At 41.2% G+C, this 16,911-nt stretch overlaps 1 protein-coding gene across 6 annotated transcripts in view; it reads right to left on the bottom strand.

Moving 5' to 3' along the window:
• Positions 1 to 16,911, bottom strand: part of CENPC (centromere protein C) — a 105,859-nt gene that overhangs the window by 34,318 nt on the left and 54,630 nt on the right. For all 6 annotated transcript variants that reach the window (XM_069594224.1, XM_069594223.1, XM_069594226.1 and 3 more), the window contains one exon: positions 3,600 to 3,791. In XM_069594224.1, the coding sequence (XP_069450325.1) occupies positions 3,600 to 3,791 (192 nt within the window). The remainder of the gene's footprint in view (positions 1 to 3,599; positions 3,792 to 16,911) is intronic.

Consider the following 16,911-nt stretch of genomic DNA (forward strand, 5'->3'; position numbering starts at 1 on the left):
AAGTGAGTGAAAAGTCACTCAGTCATATCCAACTCTTTGCGACCCTATGTGGACTGTAGCCCACCAGGCTTCTCCATCCATGAAATTTTCTAGGCAAGAGTACTGGAATGGTTTGCCATTTCCTTCTCCACGGTATCATCTCGACCTGGGGACCGAACCCAGGTCTCCCGCATTGCAGGCAGATGCTTTACTGTCTGAGCCACCAGGGAATCTCCAAATAAGTTTAATTCCAATTTATTACAGAATTGGACTGTGAAGAAGGCTGAGTGCCGAAGAATTGATGCTTTTGAAGTGTGGTGTTGGGAGAAGACTCTTGAGAGTCCCTTGGACTGCAAGGAAATCCAACCAGTCCATTCTGAAGGAGATCAGCCCTGGGATTTCTTTGGAAGGAATGAGGCTAAAGCTGAAACTCCAGTACTTTGGCCACCTCATGCGAACAGTTGACTCACTGGAAAAGACTCTGATGCTGGGAGGGATTGGGGGCAGGAGGAGAAGGGGATGACAGAGGATGAGATGGCTGGATGGCATCACTGACTCGATGGATGTGAGTCTAAGTGAACTCTGGGAGTTGGTGATGGACAGGGAGGCCTGGCGTGCTGGGATTCATGGGGTCGCAAAGAGTCAGACACGACTAAGTGACTGAACTGAACTGAACTGAAGTGCTTTTTCATTAAGCGTAACTCAACACTCTTCTCCTAATAGACAAATCAAAATAGGCAGCAGTACTGAACTATTTTCATTTTTCCAAAGCACTGATCTTAAATAGTAGTCCAGCATTACCTGGGAATCTGTTTGAAATGCAAATTCTCAGGCCTTAGCTCAGACCTACTAAAATTTTCAGAGTAAGATCCTGTAATTTATGTTTTAACAACTCCCCCAGATAATTTTAACAAAACAATTTTAAAAGGTTAAACTCTCAGCACCAGATCTCTATACATGATACTTCTGCTTCAAACATTCTTTCCTCACCACAGCCAATCACTTAGCTTGCTCCTAATCATCCCATTTTCAGGAAGCCTTCTCTACACCCCAAGGCTAAATTAAGCAGCTCCTCTCAGTCCTTTTCCCTGGGTCTGGAAGATCCCCTGGAGAAGGAAATGGCAACCCACTCCAGTATTCCTGCCTGGAGAATCCCATGGGCAGAGAAGCCTGGTGGGCTACAGTCCATGGGGTCGCAAAGAGTCGGACACAACTGAGCGACTTCACTTCACTCAGTCCTGTGATGTTTATCATACATCTTGATACATGTGAAGAGCCAACTCACTGGAAAAGACCCTGATGCTGCGAAAGAGGGCAGGAGGAGAAGCGGGCAGAGGATGAAATGGTTGGAAAGCATCATCAACTCAATGGACAGAAGTCTGAGCAAACTCTGGGAGACAGGGAAGGACAGGGAAGCCCGGTGTGCTGCAATCCCCGGAGTCACAATGAGTCAGACATGAATGAGCGACTGAACAACAACATACAGCTCATGTTTACTTACCACTCTCTTCCAGCAGACTGCCAATCATTTAGACCAAGACCTATCTTTATATTCCTAATGTCTAACAGCAGGGGCAGGATTGTTATAAAGCAAGAGTAGCCTAGGGTAGTAAATAATTTTTCCCAGTTTTATCAATATACAACTAACAGATACCAGTTATATCAATATATAACTGACATATATCATAACTGACTATGCAAGTTTAAGGTGCAAAACACAATAATCTTATATAGTATATATTGCAAAATAATTATCAGAGAGTACATCTTAAAAGTTCTCATAAAGAAAAAAACTAAAAATTCTAATTAGGGTGTAAAATTTAAGAAGGTGCTTACTCCAAGTAGGGCTTACATGATAGCTCAGTTGGTAAAGAATCTGCCTGCAATACGGGATACCTGGGTTCATTCCCTGGGTTGGGAAGATCCCCTGGAGAAGGGAAAGGCTACCCACTCCAGTATTCTGGCCTGGAGAATTCCATAGACTGTATAGTTCACGGGGTCGCAAAGAGTCCGACACAACTGCGCAACTTTCACTTCACTTTATTCTAAGTCAGTCACACAGCCCTAAGATCAAGTGTCTTCTTAAATTTCCCATTCTAGGTTGCTCATTTGCCTGGCCCAGCCTATCACTATTCCTACCTCACCATGGGCACACAATAAATGTTTCTTGCATGTACTACAGGCTGATCAAGAGTAAAGAAATAAGGGTTCTGTTGTTTCAATTCTAGCACAAAGGTCTCTGACCTTAAGGAGAACTTAGGCTGCTTTTCTATGCTTCAGACTTAGTTTCTTCTTCCATCAGATGAAGGAGTTTGGACCAGGCGATCTATAAGCATTCCTCCACTTTTGTGACTGCCTACTTGACCCCAACATGTCTCAGGACTAATACATGTTTCAAGTTTTTTTTGGTAAATTATGGAGCTCAAGAATGCTTATCCCAGCTTTGTAAGAATTTTATTAATGCATATAATTACATCTTCATTTACCATAGTACAGTTTCCAGCAACATGGGACAAAAAGATGAGTTCTCGAAAGCAGTAACAGTAGTATTTAACCTTTTAATAGTAAATATATGCCATTTACTATGTATAACTTAATGAGATAGAAGTAATGGTAGTCACATTTTAAAGAGTAATAAACTAAACAAAGTAATCTACTCAAAGTTTACCTTCAACATTTATCCTCCCATCAATCCCACCAACCTACTTCTAAGTGTTGCCACGTACTCTGCCTTTACCTTTTCACATTTAATGTCCCTGATTCAATCTAAAGCTAACCCTTTTATTCTAGGGAAGCCCACACCAATTCCTTGCTTACACAAGGACTGTGATCCTGTACCTTTCTACACAGTCATTTTAAAGAGCAGATGAGCTGATTTAATATTAAAAAAGAGTAAGCATATTAAAAAAGAGAGAGAGACCTCTTGACCCCACATCTGCCACATCCCTTTATTTTACTGTCTCTTTGGTCTCACTTCCAAACTCCCTTGAACCCACCTCAATCAGAGACGTTTGGTCTCATCATTCTACAAAAATCAATTTTATCAAGGTGATAACAACCTCCATGTTGTCAAAATCACACTGTCAATTCTTAGCTCTCATCTAATTCACATCATGAAAGTGAAGTCAAAGTGAAGTCACTCAGTCGTGTCCAACTCTTTGCGAACCCATGAACTGTAGCCTACCAGGCTTCTCCATCCATGGGATTCTCCAGGCAAGAATACTGGAGTGGGTTACCATTTCCTTCTCCAGGGGATCTTCCCGACCCAGGGATCAAACCCAGGTCTCCCACATTGGAGGCAGATGCTTTAACCTCTCAGCCACCAGGGATAGTTCCTCACCTCATCCAATATATCTATACTGCTGGTCTTCCTTCTGTAGAATGTAAGTCATATAACAGCAACAATTTTTCATTTTTGGTTTTATTTTTCTACAGTTATATCCCTATACCTAAAATACTATATATGATAAAGCTTCATGAATATCTTTATAATTAATTAATATTTCTGTTGGCGATCCAATTTAATTTTTTCCTCATGAGATTTGTCTCAAGGGAACAGGAATATAAATCAAACACAGAGCCTCTCATAGAATGAATATGATTTAAATAAAAATACTTACTCTGCTCTGATTTTACCACCCACCAATCAGATGGGCATCTAGAAATTCTTTGACTTCTTCTGATAGTTGAAGTTAATTCTTCAGGTTCAATTTTGTTGTTCTTGGACCCACTTGAAAAATGCTTCTTTTTGCATTCCTTATCTTTTTTCTGATTCTTTTTATGAGGAACATTGGTGCTACCTTTCTTGCTTCCTAAAATAAACAATAAAAATAAAAATCTACTGAACCAAAGAATATTCAGAAAACCACAGCCAATTGAAAAACAAACAAAAAAGACCTCTCAATTATAGAAACTTCTTAAATTTATCCTATGGACTTCTTTTTTCTTCTATTTTTTAAAAGTCACACATTCTCGAAATCTACAACTTCCTCTCAGCTAAATGCAAACTGCACATTGTTTGATAAGCAACATATACTCCTGAGTCAAAAAGAAAAGCATAGTATGTAAAGGAAAAATGCAATATATGACTCCTTCCACTACTTAAGAAAGTCCCACGTAAGAAAAGGTTAACCACTGCTTTTCTGTTTTAAAATAACTCATGACTTTAGTCAAGCTAATTTATGGAAGAGAATACTTAAAGAAAGTTTTCAACAAAGATGTATTTCCTATCTGAAGGAAAAAAGAACATTTCTTTGAATAGAATTTAAAGAGGAAAAAGAATTTAAAACAAGAATGAATATGGAAAGCAACAAAAAGTTAAAGGTGTCAATAGTAGTTTCATTTTACTACAAAAGCAGGTAGAGAAGAAAAGATCTAACAAAAAGGAAAGATGAATTCTAGTTTCATTTTTGAGACTGACAACCAGGAAGAAGGGGAAATCAGAAATACAGGCTATTTTAATACAAACATTGCATCTACAATAAAATGTGTATAACCACCAACATGAGTTTAACAATGGAAAAATTTTTTTTCAGAGAGATTAAAACATTAGATGTTATATAATGAAAAATTTTCTTGGTCACCAAGTCAATCAAGAAACCTGCATTTTTAAGTTTCTGACACAAATATTTCTATGAGATCCAAAGAAATTAAAATCATTATCAAGTAGGAAACTCATATGGTAAATAAACTGGAAGATCCTGAGCTTACCTCCTCCCACAGGCATACTAAAATTACAACTACTATTTACAGAGCAAATATTGATGAGAATAATTTGAAGGCTAGCAAAAAGACTGTCTACAACTAAAGACATAAAGAGCCACAAGACAGGTAGGAAAGGCAGAGACAAGAGACAATCAAGACCCAGGGTGGGAAACCTATACACAGAAGAATAATTACAATTGCATGGTTCTCCTCAGGGAGCCACACAGGTCTGAGCCCCACACTGGGCTCCCCTGCTTAGGGTTCCTGCACCAGGAATAAGCCCCCCTAAACTTTGACTTTGAAGGCTAGTGAGGCTTACTTTCAGGAGAATCTGAGAGCTATATAATAGACACCACTCTTAACAGGCAAACACATTGTAATTAAAATGGCAAAATCTCAAACACTCCAAAGCCCAAGGCAGAAGCAGTAGTTTGGAAGAAGCCTGGGTCAGAACCATTTGCTGATCTTGGAGAACCTCCCAGAGAGGCAGGTAGTAAGTGGAGCTCACTGGGGACCCAGATGCTGGTTGCAGTCATTGTTCTACCACAAGGACACTGCTGTCGGCAACCACAAATTTGGATTTTTGGAATCTTCTATCTAGCTTACTAGAGCTTCCCAGTGGTCAGTGGTAAAGAACCCACTTGCCAATGCAGGAGATGTGGGTTTGATCCAGAAAGATCCCCTGGAAAACAAAATGGTAACCAGTATTGGCAACTCCAGTATTCTTGCCTGGGAAATCCCATGGGCAGAGGAGCCTGAAGGGCTATAGTCCATAGGCTCACAAAACAGTCAGGTATGACATAGCAACTATTAATAAAACATCTAGCTTACTCATGCCAGAACCCCCTCCACCCACCAGTAGGTCAGCATCAGTCCTGGGACAACCCAGGCCAAGAAGCCAACCTATTTGGGACCCAGCCCTACTTATCAGTGGGACAGCATTAGCCTCTGGACCTCTGGAACCCCACTATCAGGACTCAGTCCTACCCACCATCAGTCTGACACCAGCTCCAGGAATCCCAGGGCCTTAGTAGCCAGAAATCCCAGGATCCAGCTCTGCCCACCCGTGAATTTACACCAGCTCCAAAACACCCTGGACCTCACAGTCACTGGTGTAAGGAACAGGTCCTGCCCACAAGCAGGCAACATCAGCCCCAGCCCACCGCCCTGCCCACCAGCAGGCCAACATTAGCTCCCAAACCCCAGGCACCACAACCAACCACCCCAGGACCTGGCTAAGCCAACCAGCAGCAGCAGCTTCCACACTATACAAGGGCAAAGAATTGAGTAGGGTACAGCCTTTCTACCAGCACTTTAAGTCATCTTTATTACCTATAGCATATAACACTGTTTGGTATCAGTTCAGTTGCTCAGTTGTGCCCGACTCTTTGCAACCCCATAAATCACAGTACGCCAAGCCTCCCTGTCCATCACCAACTCCCAGAATTCACTCAAACTCACATCCATCAAGTCAGTGATGCCATCCAGCCAACTTATCCTCTGTCATCCCCTTCTCCTCCTGCCCCCAATCCCTCCCAGCATCAGAGTCTTTTCCAATGAGTCAACTCTTCACATGAGGTGGCCAAAGTACTGGAGTTTCAGCTTTAGCCTCATTCCTTCCAAAGAAATCCCAGGGCTGATCTCCTTCAGAACGGACTGGTTGGATTTCCTTGCAGTCTAAGGGACTCTCAAGAGTCTTCTCCAACACCACAGTTCAAAAGCATCAATTCTTCAGGCAACCCACTCCAGTACTCTTGCCTGGAAAATCCCATGGATGGAGGAGCCTGGTAGGCTGCAGTCCATGGGGTCGCTGAGAGTCAAACATGACCGAGTGACTTCACTTTCACTTTTCACTATCATGCATTGGAGAAGGAAATGGCAACCCACTCCAGTGTTCTTGCCTGGAGAATCCCAGGGATGGAGGAGCCTGGTGGGCTGCCGTCTATGGGGTCGCACAGAGTCGGACATGACTGAAGCGACTTAGCAGCAGCAGCAGCAGTCTTCTTCACAGTCCAACTCTCACATCCATACATGACCACTGGAAAAACCATAGCCTAAGGTCCGTCTGGACCTTAGTCGGCAAAGTAATGTCTCTGCTTTTCAATATGCTATCTAAGTTGGTCATAACTTTTCTTCCAAGGAGTAAGCGTCTTTTAATTTCATGGCTGCAGTCACCATCTGCATTTATTTGGGAGCCCAAATAAATAAAGTCTGACACTGTTTCTACTGTTTCCCCATCTATTTCCCATGCGTGATGGGACCAGATGCCATGATCTTTGTTTTCTGAATGTTGACCTTTAAGCCAACTTTTTCACTCTCCTCTTTCACTTTCATCAAGAAGCTTTTTAGTTCCTCTTCACTTTCTGCCATAAGGGTGGTGTCATCTGCATATCTGAGGTTATTGATATTTCTCCCGGCAATCTTGATTCCAGCTTGTGTTTCTTTCAGTCCAGCGTTTCCATGATGTACTCTGCATAGAAGTTAATAAGCAGGATGACTTGACGGACTCCTTTTCCTATTTGGAACCAGTCTGTTGTGCCATGTCCAGTTCTAACTGTTGCTTCCTGACCTGTATACATATTTCAACAGACAACAAAATAACAACTTCAGCTTAAAGCCTATATTTCACTAGGCAATGATACTGATTAAACTGCTACCAAGCATGAGCAATTTTAGATACTACCTAAATTTTGATACTTAAAATGTGGCTCACATCAACTACACTAGCATCACCTGGGATAGACTGTTTAGAACAACAGAATCTTGGGTCCCACCCCAGACCCACTAAATCAGTTTATTAGTCAATATTTTAACAAGACCCTCAGTGAATTCAAATACACATGCAAATATGAAAAACGCTATTCTAGGTGCTTTAGTCATTCTCCCAGTTAAATGTGATTAGGAAGTAGAGGGATAGAGGAAAAAATGAGTGAAATTCTGTCATGAAACCTTAGGAACATCACTCTCTGATTCTATTTTCAGAAAGTTATAGGATTTGGCAATACTTTAAATTTGGAATGAAGAGAACTGATTGATAGTGATAAAGAGAACTGATTTGTGCTTATAAAGGAGTAAAAGAAGACTATTTGCCTTAATTATACTGTTGCTGTTCAGTTGCTAAGTCATGTCCACCACTTTGGGACCTCATGGGCTGCAGCACGCCAGGCTTCCCTGTCCTTCGCTATCTCCTGGAGTTTGCTCAAACTCATGTCCACTGAGTCAGTGATGCCATTCAACTATCTCATCCTCTGCCTCTCCTCCTGCCCTTAATCTTTGCCGGCATCAGGGTCTTTTACAATGAGCTGGCTACTGGCATCAGGCAGCCAAAGTTTTGGAGCTTCAGTTTCAGAATCAGTCCATCCAATGAATATTCAGGGCTGATTTCCTTTAAGACTGACTGGTTCAATCTCCTTGCTGTCCAAGGGACTCTCTAAGAGTTTTTTACAGCACCAGAGTTGAAAAGCATCAATTCTTTGGCGCTTAGCTTCTTTATGGTCCAACTCACATCCATACATGACTACAGGAAAAACCATAGATTTGACTAGATGGAACACTGTCAGCAAAGTGATGTCTCTGCTTTACAATACACTTAAATTACGATTAAAATTTGTCATAGCTTTTCTTTCACGGTGCAAGCAACTTTTAATTTTGTGGCTCCACAGTGATTTGGGAGTCCAAGAAAATAAAATCTGCCACTATTTCCACTTTTGCCCCATCTATTTGCCATGAAAGTGATGGCACTGGATGCCATGATTTTAGTTTTTTGAATGCTGAGTTTTAAGCCAGGTTTTTCACTCTCCTCTTTCACCCTCATCAAGAGTTTCTTTAGTTCCTCTTCACTTTTTGCCATTAGAGCGGTATTATCTGCATATCTGAGGTGGTTGTTATTTCTCCCAGCAATATTGATTCCAGCTTGGGATTCATCTAGCTTGGCATTTTGCATGATGTACTGTGCACATAAGTTTAAAAAGTACACTGACAGTATACAATCCTGACGCACACCTTTCCCAATTTGGAACCAGTCCAAGGCTCCAGATGCGGTTCTAACTATTGTTTCTTGACCTGCATACAAGTTTCTCAGGTAGCAAGTAAGATGGTCTGGTATTCCCATCTCTTTAAGAATTTTCCATTTTGCTGTGATCCACACCAAGGCTTTAGTGTAGTCAATGAAACAGAAATAGATGTTTTTCTGGAACTCCCTTGCTTTTCTATGTTCCAATTTGTTGTACAGTCGCTCAGTTATCTGACTCTTTGCGACCCCATGGACTACAGCACACCAGGCTTCCCAGTCTTTCACCATCTCCTGGAGCTTGCTCAAACTTATGTCCACTGAGTCAGTGATGCCATCCAACCATCTCGTCCTCTATCATCCTTTCCTCCTCCTGCCTTCAATCTTTCCCAGCATCAGTCTTTTTCAATGAGTTGGCTCTTCTCATCAGGTGGCCAAAGTACTGGAGCATCAGCTTCAGCATGAGTCTTTCCAATGAATACTCAGGGTTATTTCCTTAGGATTGACTAATTTGATCTCCTGGCAGTCCAAGGGACTCTCAAAGAGTCTTCTCCATAACCACAGTTTGAAGGTATCAATTCTTCAGTGTTCAGCCTTTTTTATTGTTCATCTCTCACACCTAAACATGACTACTAGAAAAACCACAGCTTTCATTATATGACCCGGATGTTGGCAACCTCTGGTTCTTCTGCCTTTACTAAATCCAGCTTGAACAACAAGAAGGTCTCGGATCACATACTATTGAAACCTAGCTTGAAGGATTTTGAGCATTACCTTGCTAGCATGTGAAATGAGCACAATTCTATAACAGTGTGAACTTTCTCTGGCATTGCCTTTCTTTGAGATTGCAATGAAATCTGATCTCTTCCAGTCCTGTGGCCATTGCTGATATTCCAAATTTGACGGCATACTGAGTGCAGCACTTTATCATCATCATCTTTAAGCAACCAAAATAGCTCAGCTGGAATTCCATCACCTCCACTAGCTTTGTTCATAATGCTTCCTCAGGCCCACTTGACTTCACTTGACTCCATACTCCAAGATGTCTGGCTCTAGGTGAGTGACCACACCATCATGGTTTTCTGGGTAATTAAGACTTTTTTTCTACACTTCTGTGCATTCTTGCCACCTCTTCTTAATCTCTTCTCCTTATGTTTGGTGCTTCACTTCTGTATTTACACTGTTCTGTAATTATACTGGATCAGGCACAAAAATTTTTATTAAAAAAAAAAGAAATAATCTACTGTACCAATATTATGCTTAATAAGAGTATCAACCTATACTTTCAAGATGATGAGAACAGAAAACACTACAAGCTACCACAAAGAAAAACTTGTAAATGAATAACATATTTTAGGAACTACATATAGAAAATAATAAAGAGTCAATTTACAAAACACCAAAGCAAGAATGAGAACTTTCAACACAGTTGCCACTATTAGTTTGAAACAGTATTTGCACAATAGCAAGAATTTTCACTGATGAGCATCATTTTCCAGCCCCCAAGATTTCCATCCACATCGCTCTTCTTTAATTCCTTTTATTTATGTCTTTCCTTCTTGTTTTTCCCTTCTGCTTCTCAAAAATATCCTCAGGAACTGCTTCAATAAATGAGAGGTACTCAATATGACAGAGATTACTGTCCAATTTCACTGAATTGATTCAAAAAAGGCAAAAACAACACGAATGTGAACAATGATTTGAAGCAAAAGAATATGAAGAAGAAAATGCTACCATCAAAGATCTATTCAGACAATGATACAAAAAAAAAAAAAGAAAAATCACACAAAGTAAAAAGAAACAAATTAAGAACACCATTTTGGATTCCAGCTCCAGATCAAGAAAGATTAAACAATGAATGACATAAAAAGGAACATATACAGACCATTAAGCTGATATATAAATCATATGATAATATGAAAACAGGTGACTTAGCACTCTGGGGACACAAGTTCTAAGTACAGCAATTGTAAGGGGAAAAAAGTAACTACTGTAGAAAATTTTGTATATTTAGATCTACAGGAATAGGATGCTGAAAGATGGGGCAGTTCAGTTCAGTCACTCAGTCATGTCTGACTTTTTGTGACCCCATGAATTACAGCACGCCAGGCCTCCTGGTCCATCACCAACTCCTGGAGTTCACCCAGACTCACGTCCAGCGAGTCCGTGATGCCATCCAGCCATCTCATCCTCTGTCGTCCCATTCTCCTCCTGCCCCCAATCCCTCCCAGCATCAGACTATTTTCCATTGAGTCAACTCTTCTCATCAGGTGGCCAAAGTACTGGAGTTTCACCTTTAGCATCATTCCTTCCAAAGAAATGTCAGGACTGAGCTCCTTTAGAATGCACTTGTTGGATCTCCTTGCAGTCCAAGGGACTCTCAAGAGTCTTCTCCAACACCACAGTTCAAAAACATCAATTCTTCGGCACTCAGCCTTCTTCACAGTCTAACTCTCACATCCATACATGACTACTGGAAAAACCATAGCCTTGAGTAGATGGACCTTAGTCGGCAAAGTAATGTCTCTGCTTTTGAATATGCTATCTAGGTTGGTCATAACTTTTCTTTCAAGGAGTAAACGTCTTTTAATTTCATGGCTGCAGTCACCATCTGCAGTGATTTTGGAGCCCAGAAAAATAAAGTCTGACACTATTTCCACTGTTTCCCCATCTATTTCCCATGAAGTGATGGGACCGAATGCCATGATCTTTGTTTTCTGAATGTTGAGCTTTAAGCCAACTTTTTCGCTCTCCTCTTTCACTTTCATCAAGAGGCTTTTTAGTTCCTCTTCACTTTCTGCCGTAAGGGTGGTGTCATCTGCATAGATTCCAGCTTGTGCTTCTTCCATCCCAGCGTTTCTCATGATGTACTCTCCATAGAAGTTAAAAAAGCAGGGTGACAATAAACAAACTTGACGTAATCCTTTTCCGATTTAGAACCAGTCTGTTGTTTCATGTCCAGCTCTAACTGTTGCTTCCTGACGTGCATATAAGTTTCTCAAGAGGCAAGTCAGGTGGTTTAGTATTCCCATCTCTTGGGCTTCCCTGGTGGCTCAGAGGTTAAGGCGTCTGCCTTCAATGCAGGAGACCCGGGTTCGATCCCTGGATTGGGAAGATCCCCTGGAGAAGGAAATGGTAACCCACTCCAGTATTCTTGCCTGGAGAATCCCATGGACAGAGAAGCCTGTTAGGCTACAGTCCAAGAGGTCACAGAGTCGGACACGACTGAATGACTTCACTTCAGCATAGTCAACAAAGCAGAAAGAGATGTTTTCCTGCAATTCTCTTGCTTTTTCCATGATCCAGCTGATGTTGGAAAAATGATCTCTGGTTCCTCTGCCTTTTCTAAAACCAGCTTGAACATCTGGAAGTTCATGGTTCATGTATTGCTGAGGCTTGGTATGGAGAATTTGGAGCATTACTTTACTAGCGTGAGAGATGAGTGCAATTGTGTGATAGTATGAGCATTCTTTGGCATTGCCTTTCTTTAGGATTGGAATGAAAACTGACCTTTCCATTCCTGTGGCCACTGCTGAGTTTCCAAATTTGCTGGCATACTGAGTACAGCACTTTCACAGCATCATCTTTCAGGATTTGAAATAGCTCAACTGGAATTCCATCACCTCCACTAGCTTTGTTTGCACTGATACTTTCTAAGGCCCACTTGACTTTACATTCCAGGATGTCTGGCTCTAGGTGAGTTATCACACCATCATGATTATCTGGGTCATGAAGATCTTTTTTGTACGGTTCTTCTGTGTATTCTTGCCACCTCTTCTTAAAATCTTCTGCTTCTGTTAGGTCCATACCATTTCTGCCCTTTATTGAGCCCATCTTTGCATGAAATGTTCCCTTGGTATCTAATTTTCTTGAAGAGATCTCTAGTCTTTCCTATTCTGTTGTTTTCCTCTATTTCTTTGCATTGACTGCTGAGGAAGGCTTTCTTATCTCTTCTTGCTATTCTTTGGAACTCTGCATTCAGATGCTTATATCTTTCCTTTTCGCTTCTCTTCTTTTCACAGCTATTTGTAAGGCCTCCCCAGATAGCCAGTTTGCTTTTTTGCATTTCTTTTTCATGGGGATAGTTTTCATCCCTGTCTCCTGTAAAACGTCATGAACCTCCGTCCATAGTTCATCAGGCGCTCTATCTATCAGATCTAGTTCCTTAAATCTATTTCTCACTTGCACTATATAATCATAAGGGATTTGATTTAGGTCATACCTGAATGGTCTAGTGGTTTTCCCTACTTTCTTCAATTTAAGTCTGAATTTGGCAATATATGAGTTCATGATCTGAGCCACAGTCAGCTCCCGGTCTTGTTTTTGTTGACTGTATAGAGCTTCTCCACCGATGGCTGCAAAGAATATAACCAATCTGATTTTGGTGTTGACCTCTGGTGATGTCCGTGTGTAGAGTCTTCTCTTTTGTTGTTGGAAGAGTGTGTTTGCTATGACCAGCGCATTCTCTTGGCAAAACTCTATTAACCTTTGCCCTGCTTCATTCCGTATTCCCAGGCCAAATCTGCCTGTTACTCCAGGTGTTTCTTGACTTCCTACTTTTGCATTCCAGTCCCCTATAATGAAAAGGACATCTTTTTGGGTGTTAGTTCTAAAAGGTCTTGTAGATCTTCATAGAACCGTTCAACTTCAACTTCTTCAGTGTTACTGGTTGGGGCATAGGGTTGGATTACTGTGATACCGAACAGTTTGCCTTGGAAACGAACAGAGATTATTCTGTTGGTTTTGAGATTGCATCCAAGTACTGCGTTTTGGACTCTTTTGTTGAACGTGATGTCTACTCCATTTCTTCTAAGGGATTCCTGCCTGAAGTAGTACATACAATGGTCATCTGAGTTAAATTCACCCATTCCAGTCCATTTTAGTTCGCTGATTCCTAGAATGTCAACGTTCACTCTTGCCATCTCGTTTGTCCACTTCCAATTTGCCTTGATTTATGGACCTAACATTCCACCAGGCTGCGATGGCGCAGGCCAAGAGGAGCTACCCCACATCTGATGTTAGGGGAGGCGCCGGGATGAGCTATCCAATGTCTGAGGTCAGGGGCGGCGGCCAAGAGTGCCAGGCTGTGACTGTGCAAGAGCAGCCAAGAGAAGCTACCCCACGTCAGAGGTCAGAGGCAGCGGCCGGAAGGAGCTACCCACATCCGAGGTCAGGGGCAGCGGCCGGGAAGAGCTACCCCCACGCCCAAGGCCAGGGGCAGCAGCCAGGAGGAGCTACCCCATGCCCGAAGTCAGGGGTCGTGGCCAAGAGGAGCAACCCCACATCCAAGAAGCAGTGGCTGTGCGGGCGCAGGAGGACTAAGAGAAGCTCCATGTTCAAAGTCAGGAGGGGCGGCGGTGAGGATACCCCCCTCTTCCAAGGTAAGGAGCAGCAGCTGTGCTCTGCTGGAGCAGCCGTGAAGAGATACTCCACGTCCAAGGTTAAGAGAAACCCAAGTAAGATGGTAGGTGTTGCGAGAGGGCATCAGAGGACAGACACACTGAAACCATAATCACAGAAAACTAGTCAATCTAGTTACACAGACCACAGCCTTGTCTAACTCAATGAAACTAAGCCATGCCATGTGGGCCCACCCAAGATGGGCAGGTCATGGTGGAGAGGTCTGACAGAATGTGGTCCACTGGAGAAGGTAACCACTTCAGTATTCTTGCCTTGAGAACCCTATGAACAGTATGAAAAGGCAAAATGATAGGATACTTAAAGAGGAACTCCCCAGGTTGGTAGGTGCTCAGTATGCTACTGGAGATCAGTGGAGAAATAACTCCAGAAAGAATGAAGATGGGGCATGTTCATATAAACGTAGCAAGAGTATTCATACAAAACAGAGAAATATTTCTGTCACTGCTGATAATATAATCCAGTGAGCCATAGAAATGCTACAGCAAAGTGGTTTTAGGAACAGGAAAGATATAGTTCCTATTCTTCTGGAGTTTTCAGTACAGACTCCAGAGTAGAAGACAAATTCAGCATTTCCTTATTATGTTTGAAAATGAAAAGTGCTTTGGAGCAGATGTAGGAACATACAGGGTGAGTGATAATAGTCAAACAAAGTAGTATTTAAACTTAATACACAGCTTGGTAGGGAACCCAGAGTATATTTTATTTTCTAAGTAAAAGGAAGAGAATACAAAAAGGCCAACAGCTGAGAAAGTGGTCTGTTGTTTCTTGTTCATCCTGGAAAAAACTCATTATAAACCAGCCCAGGAGACAAATCTAGAGAGGAAAGAAAAGCAAGGGTATGTGCATAAAATGCTAAAATAATCTAATAGATTAATGTAACTTGGCCAACGCGAGTAGCAGTAGCAATGGAGGGAAATAATAGATTTGAAAGCTATATATTTTGGGGCTCCAAAATCACTGCAGATGGTGATTGCAGCCATGAAATTAAAAGATGCTCACTCCTTGGAGGAAAAGTTATGACCAACCTAGATAGCATATTCAAAAGCATTACTTTGCCGACTACGGTCCGTCTAGTCAAGGCTATGGTTTTTCCTGTGGTCATGTACGGATGTGAAAGTTGAACTGTGAAGAAGGCTGAGCACCAAAGAATTGATGCTTTTGAAGTGTGGTGTTGGAGAAGACTCTTGAGAGTCCCTTGGACTTCAAGGAGATCCAACCAGTCCATTCTGAAGGAGATCAGCCCTGGGATTTCTTTGGAAGGAATGATGCTAAAGCTGAAACTCCAGTACTTTGGCCACCTCACGAGAAGAGTTGACTCACTGGAAAAGACTCTGATGCTGGGAGGGATTGGGGTCAGGAGGAGAATGGGACGACAGAGGATGAGATGGCTGGATGGCATCACTGACTCAATGGACATGAGTCTGAGTGAACTTCGGGAGTTGGTGATGGACAGGGAGGCCTGGCATGCTGCGATTCATGGGGTAGCAAAGAGTCGGACATGACTGAGTGACTGAACTGAACTGAACTGAAGGAAGAAGTCAAAAGACTTACTGACTTTATATAGTATGCCAGGTAAAGAAAACAGGAGCTAAAGATGAATCAGATTTCCTTCTTATTATGACTCTGTTTATGAAGATATTGAAAACTGGCAGAGGAAGAAGTTGGAAGGAATTTAGTTCTCAATATGTTGAGTTTGAGAAGCCTGTGGGACAACAAAAGTAGAAAAGTTAATCTGCTCAATCCAAGTCATCAGTTTAGGCAATACAATTATGTCAAGTGCCTTGTGACTCAAAAGAAAATTATTTTCAGAATTAGAATTATCTCCACATTTTTAGTCTTTGAAAATAATATGGTTGGTCGAATAATGAGTTCCTAAAGATTCACCTGCCCTAATCACAAAATCTGTGAAAATGTTACATTACATGGCAAGAAAGTTTAGAGACATGATTAAGGTAATAAACTTTAAAATAAGGAGATATCCTGAATTATCCCAGTTGGCTGAATCCAATTACAATGAGAAGGCTGGCATTGCTGGTTTTGAGACTGTAAGCAGACAGCCATAATTTAAGGAATACAGGCCATTTCAGGAAGGCAGAAAAGGCAAGGAAACAGATCCTCTTCTAGAACAACCAAAAAAGGAACAAAAACCTGTAAACACCTGGATTTTGATCCAGTAAAATCCATTTCAGATTCCTGACTCACAGAATGGGAAGATAATGTGTGCTGTTTTAAACCACTAAGTATGTAGTAAGTTGTTATGAGAGCAAAATAAAATTAATCCAGAATGCTACATTAATTAAGCAATCTGGATAAATACAAGTTTTATATACACTAAAACTAGTGTACAAAATATAGCAGGTACTCAATACAGGTTTAACATTAATAACTTAAGAGTATCATGCAAGTATACTTTCATGATGCAATGTTTTTTACTAAGAAATTATAAATATGCACCTTTCAAATTTTGTGAATTCATATTCTACTAGTTTTAAGAAATATGCGTTCTTGTAATGTTAACTATCACCCTCAGTTTAGTCAGATTCTCCACATAGCGTTTTCTTAAAATGACCAAATGCTGATTAGAAACTGAAGGAAACAAAAAAATAAAGAATAATTCCAATAAAAGGCATATGGTACATGTCTAACATTTATAAGAGATCCATTAAATAGGTCATTTTCCTTCTACTGTAAGCAGAACTTGTCAAATATGCAAAGGCATATATAGGCAAAACTGAAGTCTGACAACTATTATTTCATGTGATATAAAGTCTATGTTATAGACAATATAAAAAGAAAGT

The sequence above is a fragment of the Ovis canadensis genome, chromosome 6 (genome assembly GCF_042477335.2).
Source record: "Ovis canadensis isolate MfBH-ARS-UI-01 breed Bighorn chromosome 6, ARS-UI_OviCan_v2, whole genome shotgun sequence".
NCBI lineage: Eukaryota > Metazoa > Chordata > Mammalia > Artiodactyla > Bovidae > Ovis > Ovis canadensis.